A 14,989-nucleotide genomic window follows, 5' to 3' on the forward strand; every position below is an offset into this window, starting at 1 on the left:
AATTTGCAGTAGTAAAATGATGTGCGATGGTTTTGAAACTTGTTTGCGGGATATAGAAGCCATCCCTATGTGAGTAATCGTAATTGCGTCAGATCGCCTTGAGTTGCTACTGACTTAAGTCGGTTGCTTTTGCTAATAGGGTTTAGTGGTCACCCTGAGTTATATGAGCATGTTGCACCGGCTTAAGGCGCTGCCGACTTAAGCCGATTGCTCTGTTTGGCTGGGCATAGTGGTCACCCCGAGTTAAGTGAGCGTGAGTATGTTGCACCGGTTTAAGTCGTTGCCGACTTAAGCCGATTGCTCCGTTAGCAGGGCATAGTGGTCACCCCGAGTTAGGTAAGCGTGAGCATGTTGCACCGGTTTAAGTCGTTGCCGACTTAAGCCGATTGCTCCGTTAGCAGGGCATAGTGGTCACCCCGAGTTAAGTAAGCGTGAGCATGTTGTACCGGTTTAATTCATTGCCGACTTAAGCCGATTGCTCCGTTAGCAGGGCATAGTGGTCACCCCGAGTTAGGTAAGCGTGAGCATGTTGCACCGGTTTAAGTCGTTGCCGACTTAAGCCGATTGCTCCGTTAGCAGGGCATAGTGGTCACCCCGAGTTAGGTAAGCGTGAGCATGTTGCACCGGTTTAAGTCATTGCCGACTTAAGCCGATTGCTCCGTTAGCAGGGCATAGTGGTCACCCCGAGTTAAGTAAGCGCGAGCATGTTGCACCGGTTTAAGTCGTTGCCGACTTAAGCCAATCGCTCCGTTCAGCAGGGCATAGTGGTCACCCCGAGTTAAGTAAGAATGCAAGTTAATCATGAACAAACTGAGTATCTTTGAGGCCGCTTTTTTATTGATGATATATTTCCATTTTACAGAGTACATCGTCGTCCCGATAGCTTTTGAAATACAGCTAGGGATAAAACTTCCTGAGGTGTTCTATATTCCAGGAGTTCCCGACTTCTGTGCCGTCCATCTGAGTGAGACGATATGATCCTGGCCGAGTGACTTCTGCTACTATGAAGGGTCCTTCCCATAAGGGCGATAACTTGTGCCGTCCCTCCCCCGTTAGAATTCGGCGGAGGACGAGATCTCCTACTGAGAAGGATCGCTGCCGCACGGCCTTGTCGTGATAGCGCCTTAGAGTCTGCTGGTATCGTGCTGATTGGATTACTGCATTCAGCCGTTCTTCCTCGAGTACATCAATGTCCTCTAGCCTGGTGGCTTCGACTTCTGCTATGCTTTCGAAGATCAACCTTGGCGCTCCGAACTTGAGGTCGGCTGGTAATACTGCCTCTGACCCATAGACCATGAAGAAAAGAGTGTTTCCATGCAGAGCTCGGCTAGGCTGGGTTCTTAGGCTCCAGACGACATAGGGCAATTCCCTTATCCATTTTCCTGCGAACTTTTCATTCTTATCGAAGACCTTTTTCCTGAGTGCCTCCAGTATCATCCCGTTGGCTCGCTCAACCTGCCTGTTGGCTCTTGGATGTGCTACAGAAGCATACTTGATCTGAATGCTTTTTTGCTCGCAGAAGTCGAAGAACTCTGAACTTGTGAAGTTGGATCCTAGGTCAGTTATGATGCTGTTTGGTATCCCGAATCTGAATATTATGTCTTGTATGAATTCCACGGCCTTAGCTGAGGTCAAAGAGGCAATGGGTTTGAATTCTATCCATTTAGTGAATTTGTCGATTGCTACCAGTACATGAGTGTATCCTCCTTGAGCCTTCTTGAAAGGTCCAATCATATCCAGTCCCCAGCACGCGAAGGGCCAAGTCACTGGTATGGTCTACAGTTGCTGTGCTGGTAAATGTTGTTGTTTTGACAAGAACTGGCAAGCTTCGCACCTCTGAACTAATTCGGCTGCATCACTCTTCGCTGTTGGCCAATAGAATCCTGACCTGAAGACCTTCCCGACTAGTGTCTTGGATGTTGCGTGTATTCCACACTGCCCAGCATGGACCTCATCCAGAAGTCGCTTCCCAGTAGATGAGAGAATGCACTTCATGAGGACGCCCGATGCACCCCTTCTGTATAATGTTTCCCCAATGAGCGTGTAGTGAGCCGACTGTCTGGCAATGCGCTCAGCTGCATTTTTATCATCTGGTTCCTCTTCATTCTTTATATACCTGATGATTGGCCTTCTCCAGTCATCAGAGTCTGACTCTGGTTGATTTATAATATTACACTCTTCTGCTTGATCCATTGAGATGCTCGGCTGTAGTATTTCTTGTACAAAGACTCCAGGTGGGACCTGAGTTCTACTGGATCCTAGCTTGGATAATACATCGGCTGCCGTGTTCCGATCTCTTTCTACATGATGAAATTCTAGACCCTCAAATTTATCTTCCAGTTTTCGGACGGCAGTGTAGTACTTTCCCATTGAATCGCTTGAACAATCCCATTCTTTGTTTATCTGGCTAATGACTACCAGAGAATCTCGGTACACCATCAGTCTCTTGATGCCCAATGATATGGCGATGTTCAGTCCATGGATCAGAGCTTCATACTCGGCTGCATTGTTGGAGGCTGGAAATAGCAACTGGAGGGCATATTTGAGGTGCTCGCCTCCAGGTGCGGTGAAGAGAATTCCTGCTCCTGCTCCCTGCAGCTTCAGCGAGCCGTCGAAATACATTCGCCATACTTCTGCAGTCTCTGGGTTATCTGGCACTTGTTGTTCAGTCCACTCTGATACGAAGTCAACCAATGCTTGAGTTTTAATGGCAGTGCGAGGTCGAAATTCGATGTCATGAGATCCCAGCTCACAAGCCCACTTGGCTATTCGGCCAATGGCTTCCTTGTTGTGAAGAATATCCCCTATCGGAAAACCAGTGACTACTATGACTTTGTGGTCATCAAAGTAGTGACCTAGCTTGCGGGCAGTTAGAAGTACTGCATATAATAGCTTCTGAACTTGAGGGTACTTTTTCTTCGAGGGACCCAGAACTTCGCTGATGAAGTAAACATGATGTTGCACTGGGTAGGTATGTCCTTCCTCTGCTCGCTCCACTACCAACGCGGTGCTTACCACGTGAGTCGTGCAAGAGATGTACAGCAGCAGATCTTCAGCTGGTTGAGTTGATGTGGCTCGCCGTGGCGGCTTCAGTACTGGCGGTGTTGTCAAGAACCTTTTCAGTGCATCTAGAGCTTCCTATGCCTCTGAAGTCCACTGAAACTTATCCACTTTCTTGAGTAGCTTGTAAAATGGTAAACCTTTTTCTCCCAGCCTGGATATAAATCTGCTCAGAGCTGCCATACATCCAGTAAGTCGCTGAACCTTCTTTTGTGATCGAGGTGCTTCCATCTTCATGATAGCTTCAATCTTATCCGGATTAGCCTCAATTCCCCGGTGGCTGACAATAAACCCGAGTAACTTTCCTGCTGGTACCCCAAAAACACATTTTTCGGGATTAAGCTTCCATCGATACCGCCTCAGACTGTTGAAAACCAGTTGTAAGTCTTCGATGAAGTTTTCCGAGTTCTCTGTTTTGATTACCACGTCATCCACGTAGGCCTCCACACGCTTGCCCCAGTGATCGGCTAAGCATGTTTGAATGGCTCTCTGATAAGTCGCTCCAGCGTTTTTGAGGCCGAACGACACGGAGGTATAACAGAAAGCACCAAACGGAGTAATGAACGCTGTTTTTTCCTCGTCTTCTTTTGCCAGACTAATCTGATGGTACCCGGAATAGCAATCTAGAAAAGATAGCACAGAATATCCAGCCGTGGAGTCCACCACCTGATCTATCCTCGGGAGCCCGAAGGGATCCTTCGGACAGTGTTTGTTGAGATCAGTATAGTCGACGCACATGCGCCAATCCACTTTATTCTTTTTGAGTACAAGAACAGGGTTGGCTAACCATTCGGGGTGTAACACCTCTCTAATAAATTCAGCCGCGACCAAGCGGGCTAACTCGGCGCGAATGGCCTCTCTCTTGTCGGGCGTGAAACGACATAGTTTTTGCCGAATCGGCCTTGCCTGGGGATAGACCTTCAGTTTGTGCTCGGCCAGTTCTCTTGGGACTCCCGGCATATCCGCAGGTTGCCATGCGAATACATCTCGGTTATCTTGCAGAAACTGGACGAGCGCGCTTTCCTATTTGTCGTCCAGGCTGGAGCTGATGATGGCAGTCTTGCGTTCATCAGCGAACCCCAGGTTGATCCTTTTAGTTTCTTCAGTCGGCCGCATAGAGGTCGCGGCCTGAGCTTTGTTTGCCGGTACTGCAAGGTCCTCCTCAGGCTTAGAGTTCGCCTGTGTTGAAGAAATCGTCGACGACTTGGTGGTGAGGGCCGCTTGGATGGCCACTCGGAAACACTCTGCGGCGCCTTGGAAGTCGGCACACACAGTTATGATTCCTTGCGGTCCTGGCATCTTCAGTATCATGTACGTGTTATGAGGAATGGCCATGAATTTGGCCAATCCCGGCCTCCCGATGATGGCGTTGTACCCGCAGTCGAAGTTCGCCACTTTGAACCTCAGGAACTCGGTTTTGTAGTTCTCTGGAGTTCCGAAGGTGACGGGCATGTAGATGTGGCCCAGCGGGTATTCCCCTTCAGTCGGCACGATGCCGAAGAAGGGAGTGTCCGACTCGTGGAGCTCTTTGAGGTGAACTCCCAAGCCTTGGAGTGTCCGGGGGAAGGTGATGTTGATGCTGCTCCCCCCGTCCACTAGCACCTTCTTCACCCGGCTCTCTCGGATCACCGGATCGACGAGGAGCGGGTATCTGCCTGGGTGGTCGAAGTTGAGCCATTGATCCGCCCGAGTGAAAGTGATCGGGTGCTCTGACCACCGGTACGGGGCGGGAGGACCGGTGGTCGCCACCAATATCTGGCGATCGTTGAGCTTTTGTTGTCTTCTATTCTCCTGTGATCCGTGTCCACCGAAGATGACGTTGACCTCCCTGTCAACGCGCGGGAACGCTCCTCCTCCTCCCTCCTCCTGCTGCTGGGGTTGTCGTGGTTCTTCTGGCCCTCCCCTCGGCGGAGGAGGAGGTAGAGGTTGGAAGGGTCGGTCGTGCTCGATGGAGTGCTTGAAGTCCCGGCAGTTCCGAAGAGTGTGGCGCATATCCTTGTGGTATGGACACTGAGCGTCGAGGATGTCGTTCAGTGTGCACTCGCCTCCGCAGGGTCCTCCCCGAGCGCGAGAGGTTGGTGGGCCGGCGGCGTGTACTTCTTCGCGAGGTCTTTTCTCCCAGCGTTTGTTGGGTTGCTGGTTCGCGTCGCGTCGTGGTGCTGCCGGTGCGGGCTTCGCTCCTCCGATGAGGTCCTGGGCTCGCTCATCGGCGGTGATGTAGAGGTCGGCTTCCCGAAATAGCTCCTCGGAGTTGGTCGGCGCCTTCTGTAATATGGCTCGGACGAAAGCCGAGTCGTTGGATCCTCTGTAGAAGTCCTTGATCACGGCCGCCTTCGTGACCTCAGGGATACGATTTCTCATGGTCTGGAACCTTTTGAGGTATGACCGGAGAGTTTCGTCCCCCCGGCGCTTGATGGATTTGAGGTCCCATGGTTGCGCCGGTTTGTCGGAGAGGGACTGGAAATTGGCGGTGAAGCGTCGACTGAAGTCGCCCCAGTCATCGATGCAGTGTCGGGGTAGATGTCGCAGCCATTGCAACGCGTCTTGCCCGAGGACAATGGGTAAGTACGCGGTCATCACGTCTTCAGACGCCCCGGCAGCTCGAGCAGCAGTGGTGTAGACGGCTAGCCAGCCCCCTAGGTCCTACTTAGGTTCATATTTATCGACATTGGATACCTTGAAGTTAGGAGGCCATTGGATGGCCCTAAGGCGTGGAGTAAGAGCAGACACTCCACACGTGTCCTCCTGTTGTCGGGGATGATGTCTGTCCCGGGGAGGGGAGTAGTTGTTGTGGTTCCTCGACCGTCCCCGGGTAGTACCGCCAGTTGAGGCCGTTGCCGACTCAGTTCTGGTGGCCTGGCTCCGAGCTGGGATGCCATGATCCCTGTCGTACTCCTCCCGGCGGCGGATCTCGTTCTCATGCCGTCGTTCACGCGAAGCATTGATAGAGCTTCGCGCGTCTCGGCGACTATTGATGGCGTGTCGTAGATCGTTCGGCGGGTGAGCAAGCGGTAGAAGATGGTTGGCTGCCTGGGTGAACAGTCGTCGGTAGCCCTCGGCGTCGGGAGTCCGAGGGAGTCCGTCAGCTATCCGAGCTAGTACTCGCCCAACTTCACTCGGCGTGTTCATGGCTCGGGCGAAGTTGGGGTTCAGGTTGCGCCCGAAGAGTGGGTTCTCCCGGCGTTGCCTTACGTCTTGCTCAGCTTGTTCTTGAGCTCGGCGGCGATCACGTCGTCGGGAGTTCCTTCGTTCTCTGAAGACGCGTTCCTCCGGAGTTTCTCCTATCTCCGAGACCTCGTCCCACGAGACAGGTTGCTCCGGATCCCGTTCTCTGGCCTCGTGATGTCGCCGAACGTTCCGGCGCCGGTTTCTCCGTCGGCGGGATTCTCGTTGAGGTGGTTCTTCTCCGGGTGCGGTCGGCTCGTCGTCGGAGATGGGAGGCGATTCCACTCTCCCGATGAAGAGGACGTCGGGATAGAATGGTGCTGCTGTCGTGGCGACCTTCTTTCCGTTCTCCTTTGAGGGCGGAGGAACGGAAAGAACAACTTGCTTCCCCTTGGTCTCCTTCTTCCTCGTGATCTGTGTCCATTCTTTTGTTGGGGAAGTAGAAAGTGGAGTTCTCCGGGTCAGCGGGCTCTCGGCCCCTAACTTTCTGAAGGCGATCTTTTTCCGGAGAGCTGGAGGTTGCACTTCTCCGACATTTTCGGAGTTTGTTGGAGGAGACTTCTTTTTCGGCGGATCTGCAATTCGGTGTAGAGTTCCCTCTTCTTCTGCTACGGATGAGATTGTTCCGAAGCAGAATACGGATCCGAGCCAAAGGGTGATCTTGCTGTGGAAGGTGACGGCCATTGAGCTAGCTTGGATCGTCGACACACCCCCTACCTGGCGCGCCAGCTGTCGGTGTTTTGGGTCCGACCGCACACCCAGGGTTGCCCCTCAAGGTGTTTTTAGGAGTAGGACGGTGTCGCCGACTGTAGCAAAATGGTTCGTGCCAGATGCACGAGGGACAATGGACAATGTTTACAGGTTCGGGCCGCTTAGAGATGCGTAACACCCTACGTCCTGGGGAGTATGCTTGGTGAACGAGGTTACAAGGTAGCTCTCTGAATTGAGAATACAGAGAGTTGAGGTGGGTGGTTGAGTAATAGGGTCTCTCTTTTTGAAGGGCTGCCCCCTAGGCCTTATATATTCGACCGTGGGGCAATACACGTGGATATGATAACTATGTGTAACTAAAAGATAGTGAACTGTTTGAGTTTATCTCCCTATAGTTCTGCCGACCTATCCTCGCATGGCTCCGTTGCATGGGGGCTCCAGCGCGGGAAAGTCGGATCTCTGTTGTGGTCGCTCGCTCAATGTTGTGGGCCGTCTGGGCTCGCACCAATCCGGTCTCATGTCATCCTGCTTTGCTGATTGTCCCTCCCCAGGCCCACGAAAGAATGACCTTACGATTTATTGGGCCATTGGGCCTTTCGTGAGGTCTTTTACTCTTCCAGTGGACCCGGGGGATATCTGTCCCCCACAGTTTTGTTAGTCACCCTTCCTTTGGGGAGATGTACTGTGTTTATCAAACTGGAGAAACCTAACGGGCGGCTATGACCTCTGGGAAATCTTTGTAAAGGCTACGTAGTGAGACCCTGCTAGGTCACCTTGGTAGTGATCAATGGGGAGGCTAGAACCCAGGGCAGAATGGGAATCACGACTTGTGGGTAAAGTGTGCGACCTCTGCAAAGTGTTAGAAACTGGTATATCAGCCGTGCTCACAGTTAAGAGCGGCCTTGTGTCCTCTTTGATTAGAAGAACTTTGGTTATGTCACACCCGGGTTTTAGGGGTCCAAAGCCCGGACGCGAACATAATCACCAGGTGTGCTGGGACCAAGTCTCACACATATGATGAATCATGGCACAAGATCGAATGTCACATCTTTACTATATAATAGGAGTTCTATGCAAAATAAATAATTACATTATAAGGAGACAACGGTCCAGCAACCCAAAGTTGACTGGGAGACGACGGCCTAGACCTCTCACGAACACATCGCAGCATCCTCCATGCGCCTCATCCTTGGGTACCTGTTCTTGACCTGTGGGGGGTGTGAGACAGCAAGAGTGAGCTCACATACGTTCATCGCTCAACAAGTTGTGGGGAATAATGTGCATGAACTCACCAAAGGTGGGAGCTCATGTGAAGTGTAAGGCTTACCAATGGAGATGGTTGAAGCTGAGCATTGCTTTTAAAGTTGGTCAAAATTTTATTAGCAATTACTAAGTATAAGTAAATACCAACCCAATTAAGAAGTAGAACAAAAGTAACAACATCAGCTGCGATGCAATGCATATGACAAATTGAATTTAGTTCCATAAATTAATCATCAGAGAGTCCTGAGCTGCTCATGACCGTGAGCCCGGCTAGTATTCCAGTTTTACACTCTGCAGAGGTTGTACCCTTTACCCACAAGTCATGTTACCCATCTGCCAAGGGATCGCGACTTCCCATACACCTCTACCAAGGAGGCGAGGCAGGGTAACACTACGAGGCCTTTACAAAGTTCCACTAGCTTTAGAAAACCTGCTACAGTTTATAGGAAGCTCCAATGCATGGTTCTTGCCTGACCGCCATCGCAGCAAAATCAACCAAGGACCTCCCTACACTGACCACTCCCCTACTGCCCTTGCCCCTTTCGGGTAAGGTAGTCCTCCACTAGCTTTCCTAATTAATCAGCCAAGGGCGTCCATAAACCCTTGTGGTGGCACGTGTTTCTCAAGTTAAGCTCTATGTTCCAATTAACATTAATGATCTTGACATGAACATAAATAGAATAACAAAATAACTGGAACATAGATATGATAAATAATTATCCCAAATCCTTGTAAAGCAATAGCAAACTACCCAAGTGATTCAGGGGTAAACAAGGTAATGAGATAAACAATCTAGGGTAACCTATTGGGTCCCATCAAAATTAATCTATGCATGAATAAATGATATTAAAGAACATTATTGGGTAAAAAGTGGTCAAGGGCACAACTTGCCTAGGACTTGAGATTACAGGTACCAACTTGCTCTTCAGGTGACTCGTGACCTCACGCTAAACGTAGCAATACAAACAAACATGTATAGGCAAAATTAACATCACACCAATCATAAGAATAAAATAAATATTAATAATCTACATAATCATATAAACATGAATCATTAATTTTGGAGTTACAGATTTTAAGCTATGAATTTCTGAAGGTTTTATGTGTTTTGCACAAGATTAAATAGGATATAAATTTTATTGTGATATTCATGTCAAAACAGTGGTACTAAATGATAAACAATAATATTACAAAATTATAGGAATTGGAATGGATTAATTTGGACTTCATATGAAGTTTCTATGAATTAAACCAATTCTAGCATTTATTTCTACATTAAAAATCCATTTCTATATCTATTTTCTGATTTTTCCAACTCTCTGAACTGGGCGCCAATTACCAGAGAAGGCAGGGTCTAACTCGCAAAAGTACCTAAGACTCATGATTCCACCAGACAGGACTGCGGGTTTATTTTTCAGAAACCAGAGGGCTCCTTAGAAAGAAAGCCAGGGCGAAGGGATACGGTTAAATATCAGCCGCCCGATCCAACCCCGATGGCTAGGATTAGGTTTTCGAATCGGTACTCTCTAGCATCCGTAGGATCTAAGATATCTGGTTTGGATCTGAAGTCACGAAGGGGTATCCACTCTTTTATTTCTGGGCGTACATCAATGGATCAGCGGCCCAGAACAACTTATACCGTGATCGAATCTTATCCGCTTATCCACGATCGGACGATCCTGGAGTCCTTCCTCACACATCACCGGCCGCGCGCGATGGCGCCCGAGCCTAGCCGGCGGCGCCATGACCGGAAACACAAGCCCTCTGCTCCCCTGCTCAACCTCCGATACAGAACGTGCTGCGCATAGAGGAGAAGATGGCAAGGCTGATGGAAGGTCTCACTCACAGATCCCAGGCGCGGAGATCCTCAGCCCTCGCAGAGTTGCGGCGCTGCAGCGGCACTGCGCCAATCGAGGATTTTACCCCGCACCCAACCACCCCAGCAGCACAAGGAAGCCCCTTTACCATGCGATGTACACAGGTGAAGGTCCATTACCTTCCCTAGGACTCTGAACGATGGCGTGGATAGCTTTGACGACGGTGACCCTCGATTCGCGTGGTGGCGGCAATCTTCTTCTCTCTCCCTTCCGCCTACGGTTCACTTGGTGACTGGGTACTCGTCGAGATGGTTAAGGGAGCTAGAGCGGCCGGGTTATATAGGGGCAGGGCGAGTCCGAGCGGAGCAGCAGCGAGATCAACGACGGAGTTCGCGGGTTCTGGTGGTAATAGCCTACGGTGACTTCGGGTTCCTGTTTCACGCGCGGCCCACGGGGAAGACAATCCTGGCAGCATGGGTCCACCAACCAGAGAGGAAAACCAGAGGGTCCGAGCGCGACCGTACAAGCGGTCCCACACGCCAGAGCCACCGGGATGACAGCCATGAGAGCGGGCAGTGGCTGGCCATTGGGCCCCACATGTCAGCGCGAAGAGCCACCAGCTGGGCCACGACGGGGGAAAGGTTAATGGGCCAAAAACGTATTTCCGAGCCCATCAAGTTCTCTTTTTCTTTTATTTTCTTTTTCTTTTCTTTTCTTTTTTCTTTTCTATTCCCCTTTTATTTTCAAATTCTAATTTTTTTTAAACTCAACTTGCTTCACAACTTTGAATACAAATACAAGAGTTTATGAGGTGCACATTTCTATTTTTATTTATTTCGTTATTTGGCTAGTTTAATCCCATTTATTCAAGAACAAAGGAAACCTAATAATATTCAAAGGTTTTCCATTTCCAACTAAATTCAAATGTAGTTTTGAATTTCAAATCCATTTAGAATGCACAGTTCAAAAACTTCACCATGAAGTGCAAAAACATATTTTATATATTTATTCTATTTTAGTTCTTTTAGACATGCTTCCAATCATATAATTAGAGAATAGTCCACACCTTATTAATTCCAGGGAAATATAATTTATATTGTAGATTATATATATATAAAAATAGTTTAATCACAATTCTTCTATATAACCTAACCCGAGGGCAATTTAGTTTATCTAAGTATATTTATTATGTTTTTTTGAGAATATATTCATTTTGGGAGCAGTACTTCCAAGTTATGAATATCTTTAAGGAAAGATGTTTTGATTTAAAATCTTTGGAGCATTTTTTTGTTTTCTTTTTTTTACAAAATTGAACTTTAGGGTGTTATAGGTTACATTTATGATGATCGTTAATAATGATGGTTATAATTTTGATCTCTGGTATTTCCTCTTGGAGGGAGTGCTTTTGGGTAATAACTGGGTTTATTACTAAAATTTGACTCTACTTATAGTTATAAATACTTGACCAACTAAAAGAAACAGCTTAACTGTAACACCCCATCCAATCCTTGGACTGGCGGTACTTACTCCTGACAGCTCTCTAGGATCATATATTGTTCCCACAGACCAACACAAGTCTTTTGTGCGCACTTTGTCCTCACTCATGCGCACCCAAGAAAACTTCCCAGTCGATCACCCATCCCAAATTGCTCCAAGCCAAGCATGCTTAATTTGGAGGTTCTTTCGAGATAGGCTTCTGAAAAAGAAGATGCACCTTATTGATATGAATATTCTATTAACTCTTTTAAGACTTGGGCCAGGATATCCCATCCCAGGGGCCAGGATATCACATTAACCTTAATTCAACATACAGCTAGTCCACTTTAGCCAAACGGAACATTTGCTGAGTACGTTGATGTGTACTCACCCTTGCTTTACAAACCACCCCACCCCAGGTTGTCCCCACTGTACTCAGTGCTCAAGAGGAGATGCTGGCAACATGGAGGACTTTGAGGAGTTTCAGGACTACGATGAGTTCTAGTTTATTTTAGTGACAAACCCTCAGTCAACTGCCTGTGAATGTCTTATCTTCTACGTTTCGTATTTCCGCACTTTGATGTTAAATGACTATGTTATAGACTCAGTGGATGTCTTGGACATCTTGTTGTAATAAAGTACTTTTCCGCTATTTACTTTGAGCACTGTGTGATGATGTCCAATTATGTATTCGCTGTGTACTTGAGTTTCTGATCCTGGCACGTACATGGTTTCACATTCAATTTACCTTCCAAAACCGGTTGTGACACGTTGGATCCATCTAGGACGGTAGAGATTAGATCTCTGATACCGATTCGGTATGAAACATGGTCTGTTGATCTCCGCGTCAATGGCTAGGATTGAGGTTGTGTACTGGCTCGGTGCTGGGTGACTTGATCCCTTGATTCGCAGACCAACGGCTCCGGTGAAAGCTAGTTCGCTGCCGTCGGCACATTTTACTAAATAGACCCTGGGCTTTTGTGAAATGAACCCGACGTCCCACATAGTATTGGGAAATAACATGTTGGTCCTCAGTTTATACAAAATAGCCCTTGGTACTTGCAAAGAGGTCCATGGTTGGAATTTATAGTATAAAATTATTATCAAAATTAACCTAGAACTTCTGAAATTCGTATTTTTGATCATTTTAACTTCGATTTGACCCGTTCAAATTGCGTTGGCTTCGAAAAATATTTTCTATGCAGTAGAAACAATATTTGTGGCATATCATATAGTTTTATAATTGGAAATTGTGTAAACCTAGGTTTAGTGGATTAAGCTGACTAATCAAAGTTAACCTATCTATAATTATAATCTAACTAAGATATAGTAACTAATCAAGTTATAACTGTGCTAAAGTTGAATTAATTATTTACCTCTCACATGACATATAACATAGAAGATATTATTATTATTTGAATATCTAGAACTTTCGAAAACTATATTTTATCATAACTCCGATTATAGTGATTCTCGAATCTATGATCTCGTAGCATCGCTTTCTAAGAGAAAATAAACTAATTTTCTTTGAAAAAATAAAAATATCTTAAAAATGGGGTTCTCAAACTAGCCATAAACACAGATTTATTGTAGCGCATATACACCTCCAAATCGTAAAATAAAAAAAAACAAAAGAATACTGTCTCGTTTATTACAAGCAGCGCATCTTCGTCATGTCAGAAATCTTTGCAGGTATGCCATGCCCTAACTACGTCTCCTAGCTCCTGTTTCAGCTCTTCCCAACCGAACCCTTGTCCCTCCCCGTCGCCGTCTCCATCTCCGTCGGCCACCTCAAGCCGCAGCTCGACGAGCATCAGTGGTGGTGCTACCTCTGACATCTCAACCGTCATCACCGCCAGCCCTGGCAAGCCCCCGAGAGGCAGGCGGTCCACTCCTTTCTTACCTACCACAACATACCCGAGCTTCCCGCCGGCGCGGCCGAGCTCCTCCAGTGTACGCTCCGGGGATGCTATCGTCATGAACCTCCTCTGTCGGTTCCGCTGGTCGAACAAGCCAGACAGATCGAGGCCGGACGACATCGAAATGATGTCGAAGGCGTTCATGGCCGGCGCCAGGAACGCTAGCGCGCGCTCCTGCTGGCCGTTGAGCAGCCCACCGAGCTGCGACGGAGTCGAGGCTGAGGGAACGCTTGAACCACGGGTGCGTCGTCAGCGTCTCAACGGCGACGCGGGTGACCGGGTTTGGATCGAGCAGGCGGTTCACCAGCGAGCGCGCCGGCTGCGACACCCACTCCGGGAACTGGAACTCCCGGCGATGCGCCCTCCGGCACATGTCGGTGATGTTGGCGTCGTCGAAGGGGAGATGTCCAGCGAGGAGGACGAAGAGGATGACGCCGCAGGACCACGCGTCTGCCTTGGCCCCGTCGTAAGCCTTGCGGCGCAGCACCTCGGGCGCCGCGTAGGCCGGTGTGCCGCAGGCTGTATGGAGGCGGCCGTCATCGCGGAGGGAGTCCGGGAGAGCGGAGAGGCCAAAGTCGGAGACCTTGAGGGCTCCGTTGCCGTCCAGGAGGACGTTCTGCGGCTTGACGTCGCGGTGCGCGACGCCGCGCGCGTGGCAGTAAGAGAGCGCGGCGACGAGCTGCCCGAAGACGCGACGCACGGCGTGCTCCGGGAGGCGGCGCCGAGGGAGCGCGGCGATCTTGGACAGCAGGTCCCCGCCCGGCGCAAGCTCCATGACGAGGTAGATCCTGGAGCGCGTGGCGAGCACCTCGTGGAGGCGGAGCACGTTGGGGTGGCGCAGACGGCGCATGGCCGTCACCTCGCGGAGCACGCGCGGCGCCATGCCCGCCGTGCCCATGACCTCGGCCTTGTCGAGCACCTTCACCGCCACGAACTCGCCGCCAGCCACCGGGCGCGCGAGGTAGACCTTGGCAAACGTGCCTCGTCCCAGCAAACTGCCAAGCTCGTACTTGCCGACCAGGCGCTTGCACTTCTTGTTGCTCCACTTGCTCTTGCTGTCCATGGCGTCCATGGGCAACAGCAACAGCAACAGCGAGGCAAGCAAAGCACCGCAAGGTTGGCGCTCGTCTAACTAGTGCTATGGCAATGAGTAGTTCGGCGACGGCATTAGGTGAAAATACATGTTGGGTTGGTGCCGTTTTATATGCGTAATGAGTTGAATATGCAAGTTGCCATTTTTATTTGTTTGTAATAAATCCGACAACTATGGTTTGATTAACCATGATTAGCATTTCCAACCGGGTTGACATAAAATAATAATGTATGTATATAAGAGTGTTAAATAGCCTATGCAATTATTGGGTTGGGATTTGATTAGACTGTTCGTTTGGCTTTAATTCGTATTGGGTTCTACTGTTTCTACAGCGTTAACGGGCTTCAATCCGATATGAACAGAATTAACCATGAATAACATCTCTAATTGGGTTATAATGTATATAGCAGATAGGTTTAAATATCCTACGCAATTGGGTTGAGCTGAACGCGTTCAGCAATAATTTGCCCAAAAACACACGTTAT

General features: G+C 49.0%; 1 protein-coding gene across 1 annotated transcript; it reads right to left on the bottom strand.

Moving 5' to 3' along the window:
* Nucleotides 1-13,036: 13,036 nt before the first annotated feature.
* Nucleotides 13,037-14,566, bottom strand: LOC103650471 (CBL-interacting protein kinase 4-like). Its single transcript, XM_008676060.2, is given in 2 exon segments — nt 13,037-13,618; nt 13,620-14,566. Coding segments are annotated over 2 exon segments (1,314 nt in total). The 5' UTR covers nt 14,484-14,566; the 3' UTR covers nt 13,037-13,168.
* Between the last annotated feature and the right edge of the window lie 423 nt (nt 14,567-14,989).

This window comes from Zea mays, chromosome 3 (assembly GCF_902167145.1).
Source record: "Zea mays cultivar B73 chromosome 3, Zm-B73-REFERENCE-NAM-5.0, whole genome shotgun sequence".
NCBI lineage: Eukaryota > Viridiplantae > Streptophyta > Magnoliopsida > Poales > Poaceae > Zea > Zea mays.